Raw genomic sequence first — 5256 nt, 5'->3', positions numbered from 1 at the left:
GTTATTGTAAGGCCACAGCCAGGGCCTCAAATTTTCTTCTATTCGGACCGTTGAAGAAGCATATCAAAAGTCGTTATTTCCAAACCATTTCCTATGTTTAGCAAGCTGTAACAAGCAAGTTGTAGCAAGTTGCAAGAAGTATTTTATTCTCCCAGTTGTTGATGTTAGCAAGTACGCTCAACCAACGTGTATCTTGTAGGTTGACCTCCAATTTGCATGTTTCTGGCTGTTTGCTGATATGCATCAATCTTCTTCTGAGAACAAATGAATTAAAAAAACACTTTACACAGTCGCTATAAATATTCTCAAGTCTATCCTTTCTGAGCACTCTGTCGCGACTGGACATCAGGTCTTTTTTTAAGGAAACGCAATTAGGTTCTTTGAGCACAAAATGTAATAAACGGTAAACGGAAACAAACTCTAATGCCACACTTTTTTAATTTTTGAAGCTAAATAATAAATGGAATAGGTGAGTAAAATGGCAAAATGAACAATATGGTAAATGGGAACAAACTCTAAAACCACACTTGTTTTGCTTTTGAAACTAAACTGTTGGAGAGTAAAGACTTGGTAACGGATAGAAGAGTTACTGAGAGTTATGCATATTCCCAAAATATTTTGTAGTCTTCATTGTTAGAGATGAACAGTGAAAATAAAAAATGTTGTTTTAAAAGTTTTATTCCTTTTCAGAAGTCGAAAAATTTTGAAGTAACTATCTTTAACTGGTTTTACTTGTCATGTGGAAGATTATTAAAAATAGTTGTTTATGTATTTTATTTTACCAGCTATTTTCGACGTGCAATTTAGTAGTTTCTATTTACACGAAAATTACTGTACTCTGGATTGAATGAACACAACTCAGTTTTCTATTCTTTCTACCTTTAGAAGATTAAATTTTGATTTAAATTACTTTTACATGAAAATTTACATGAATTCAAAGCATAATTTAGTTTTTTTTTTTTTTTTTTTTTTTGTCTTATTTTTCTTCTTAAGTGATTTCATATAACATTTGGAGGATTCAAAGAGTAGCATATAACCTACGGGCTTCAGTTTGAGTATGGTTAGTGACTCATTGTGTATAGTGCGATTATTCAGATACATTAACCTAATTAGGAAATAAATCAGGTGCTTCTATTTACCCCCTGGTCTATAGGGTAAAAGTAAACAGGATTTCATTCGCTTACAAACTGTCATAAAGCCAATGTTTTCGTACTTAGTTACTTTCAGAGTTGCTTCAAGTAAATGCAACAGAAACGAACAATTTCGGAGCGCTAACAAATAACGGACAGTAATGCTTTAGAACATAATCAACACAAGTTGTCTTTAAACAAAAGATATAGGTCCGACTTAAAATACCCTCAATGCTGATATTGTTGCTTTGATGCAGACGGGACCAAGTTACAGACCCATATAAATGGTTTGTAACTTGGTAACTTGTTACGCTCATTGAATATTTTTGTGCTCTAAGGAAATCAGAGAAGTTTCAGGTAAAACGTTAGCCGGGAAACATCCTGGATGGATCACGGCCTACAAGCCAGCAATATAGTTTTTGACGAAGACTTTCAAAGTAAGAGAGGCTCATCGAGGCTCAACATCATTGAAACTGGCTTCTATGGAAACTGTATGCTTTGATGCTGAAGCCGCCTGGCTTCAGGGGGAAAAACTAATTTTCCAGCAGTGGACTGTATAATGGAATTGGTGACTGCATAGATGAGTCGTGGTTAAAACAACAACAATTAAATTTATTTACAATTAGAGTATGAGCATAATATTAAAGTAAGACTAGGATACGCATGTATCCTTACAAGGGATTGGGAGCGAGAGCCCTATGGCTGCATCCGCTAGCTACAACGTTGGAAGTGCATCTCCGAGGGGTGGTTTCCCACGCTCCTCTCACAATGGGGGCTTTAGGGTTGCTTGGCAAAGCCAAGACCCCAAGCGTTGCTCCTTATCGTTCGGGGACCCGCGCAGAGGCGTTAACATGCCGCCCGGCGTTGCAATGTATTGTATTACATTCAACAATTGAAAAACATAGATTTTAAATAAACTTACATAAAAATTGAACAAATCTCTTACCAAAGTTGAATAATTATGAAAACAGTAACACATGTTAAATACGATAGCATAATGAGTAGCATAATGAGCTATATAATTGAAATTAAAAAAAAACAAAAAATACAAACACAAATATTTCATCCGAATCTATTTTCATTTAAATTTAATAGCTGAGGCTCAATAATTGAATTAATTGGCCGTCCAATAAGGAAATGACCTGGTGTCAAAATTTCTAAATCATCAGTTGCTGATGACAAAGGAGTCAGTGGTCGAGAATTCAAAATTGCTTCTACCTGATTAGTTACAGTTATAAATTCTTCATATGTCAATCTCGCATTGCCAATAGATCTCTTTAAGTGGTACTTGAAGGACTTTATACCTGCTTCCCAAATTCCCCCGAAATGAGGATTTCTTGGAGGGATAAATTTCCACTCAATATTTTCGGAAGATAAATAGTTGCTTAAATATTCATCTGGTTTGCATACAAGATTGTAAAGACGCTTTAGTTCGGCGTGGGCCCCCACAAAGTTTTTTGCATTGTCACTGTACAGAACTGAGCATTTACCTCTTCTGGCAAAAAATCGTTTTAGAGAAGCTATAAATGATTCTGTCGTTAAATCCGAAACTACTTCAAAGTGAACCGCTTTAGTCGATAAGCACACAAAAATAGCGACATAAATCTTGTTTAAAACCCCCTTTCTCAGACCCTTATATTTTACGTAAAATGGGCCGCAGAAATCTACTCCGGTATGTTGGAAAGGAAAACTGAGGTTTACGCGCGTTTCAGGCAGAGATCCTATGAGTTGTTCCGCTAAAGAGAGATTTGCCTTATAACAAGTGATACAACTATGCACAATTTTTCGGCACTGATTCCTACCATTCAGGGGCCAAAATCTTTCTCTTACAAAATATAATAAGGACTGTGGTCCAACATGTAAACTTTTTACGTGAAAATGCTTTATAATAATTTGAGTTAGCTTGTGCTTAGCAGGGAGTATCGCAGGATGCTTTTGAGAATAACAGAGGTTCGAATTACTTAAACGACCACCTACTCTAAGGACGTTATTTTTATTTAAGAAGGGGTTTAGAGATCTTAATTTACTATTACCTGTTACGAAATTTCCCTTTGATAAGTTCGTTATTTCCGTTTCGAATTCTGTCCTTTGAACAGCCTGAATAAGAAATGTTTCCGCCTTCATTAATTCTTGCGTCTTGATTGGGCCAGATGTTCTTTGATCTCGGTACCTGCAGTTTTGAATAAATCTAAGCATAAAACTTAGAGTTCTCACAAGTTTTGTAAAGTTATTAGAGATTCCTAGAATGTCATTAAGAAATGAATTGTTATCTATCGTAACAGTCAATGAAATGTTCGATAGTTCATTAGGAGTTTGTCTCTCAGCTTCAATCTTGTTCCCCGAGTGTCTCCTAAACTCTTGAGAGTATTCTGCAACATCAGCTGGGGTGCAGATCTTAACAGTTGACAGTAGGATAGCTTTACGACTTGAAAGTAAACAAGTGTCTCTGTTCTTCCCCAGCTCGAGTGAGGGGTTTTCAACACCTGTATTGCTTGAGGCAAATTGTGGAGAAAAAATTGCGCTTCGTTCGCCATGGGGGTTGAGGATGAATGCATGGGAATTTCCGGTCGAGCTGTCCTTGTGTAGTAAAGAGTGGTGCCTTTGTGAGCACTGTTGGCAGCTGTTCTTAGATTTGCAATCTTGTACTCGGTGAGATAATCCAAAACAATTTAAGCACAAATTGTTTTTCCGCACTAGGTCATACCTTTGTTTGACATTTAGACGCTTGAATTCTTCACAATTATGCAGATTATGTGAATCACTGCACAATTTACAACTGTTCAATGGCAATGGCTTATTTACACTGCTTATAGATGTTTTTTGGGTTAATCTGGGTTCTATTTGTGAAGTGTATTGAATTTAAGAGTTTTCCAAAAAATGATGCCTCTTTTCTAAGAGTTGAACAAAATTGCTCCATTTTGGGAGGTCTGTAGAGATTAAGGACATCTCAAATTGTTTTCGTGATTCTGCATCCACCTTTTGAAGAAATATGTTGAGAAGTAAAACGTCTGTAAAATCATTACATTGCAGATCCATTTGCCGGAGTGCACGCAGATGCTTATGAATCTTGTCCACAAGATTTCTCAGCTCATCTGCAGACTCATGAGTAATTTTCTGGATGTTTAACAGCTCTTGTATATGACTGTTCACAATTAGTCTCTTATTTTCGAACCTCTCAGTCAAGGCCTTCCACAGGGACTGGTAGGTATCATCTATTGTTTCTATTTCTTTGGCGCGGCCGATAAGTGATGAGTTCAGGTAATACAGTTTTTGTGAATCTGAGAGGGAAGAGTTGCTATTGATGATGGAGTTAAATTGTTCTTTGAAGAGGAACCATTCTTCATATTTACCGTTAAATTTTGGAAGTGATATTTCGGGAAGCCGGATACTGATTGTTGAGTTAGGTGGTGCATCATTAAAGGAGCGGGAAATATTGTTGTTCAGCTGCTTGAACTTGCGCTTGAGGGCGACTTCTATTTTTTCTAATTCTTCTTCGAGATCAATGAAAATCTCTTCATTTTCGTCCAATTCCTCATCCTTCAGCACTGAATAGTAATCCAATTTCAGCTGCTCGAATTTGGTTTTTAGAGCTTGCACATGTTCAAGTTTGCAATCGATTTCCGTCGAGTCCATTGCGTCGATATCACTTCCTATAGATGATAGCAACCGCGTGACTTGTCCTTTGAGACCTCCTCGTCTTCGGTTCAAAATGTTGAGGTCCGTCATCGTGTTACGTAGAAAGTCTGCTAAGAAATCAAATGCGCTGATTCTCCTCCGGTGAGACTTGACCAAAAATGAAGCCGCCTGGCTTCAGGTGGAAAAACTAATTTTCCAGCAGGGGACTGTATAATGGAATTGGTGACTGCATAGATGAGTAGTGGTTAAAACAACAACAATTAAATTTATTTACAATTAGAGTATGAGCATAATATTAAAGTAAGACTAGGATACGCATGTATCCTTACAAGGGATTGGGAGCGAGAGCCCTATGGCTGCATCCGCTAGCTACAACGTTGGAAGTGCATCTCCGAGGGGTTGGTTTCCCACGCTCCTCTCACAATGGGGGCTTTAGGGTTGCTTGGCAAAGCCAAGACCCCAAGCGTTGCTCCTTATCGCTCGGGGACCC

General features: G+C 37.6%; 1 protein-coding gene across 1 annotated transcript; it reads right to left on the bottom strand.

The window, feature by feature from the left end:
* Nucleotides 1-3253: 3253 nt before the first annotated feature.
* Nucleotides 3254-4856, bottom strand: LOC129218988 (uncharacterized). The gene is made up of 2 exons (XM_054853307.1): nt 4154-4856; nt 3254-3300 (listed from the first exon to the last, which is right to left on the bottom strand). Exons 1-2 carry the CDS (start codon nt 4854-4856, stop codon nt 3254-3256), a joined length of 750 nt encoding a protein of 249 aa, XP_054709282.1.
* Between the last annotated feature and the right edge of the window lie 400 nt (nt 4857-5256).

This window comes from Uloborus diversus, chromosome 3 (genome assembly GCF_026930045.1).
Source record: "Uloborus diversus isolate 005 chromosome 3, Udiv.v.3.1, whole genome shotgun sequence".
NCBI lineage: Eukaryota > Metazoa > Arthropoda > Arachnida > Araneae > Uloboridae > Uloborus > Uloborus diversus.
The sequence above is the reverse complement of the archived record's forward strand: the minus strand, read 5'-3'. Positions and strand labels throughout refer to the sequence as shown.

Coding starts and splice junctions, on each gene's coding strand:
- LOC129218988 (XM_054853307.1), bottom strand. CDS start 4,856: ATGACGGACCTCAACATTTTGAACCGAAGACGAGGAGGTCTCAAAGGA. Junction 3,301..4,153: donor CCGGCAAATGGATCTGCAAT/GTAATGATTTTA, acceptor TCAAAACTGCAG/GTACCGAGATCAAAGAACAT.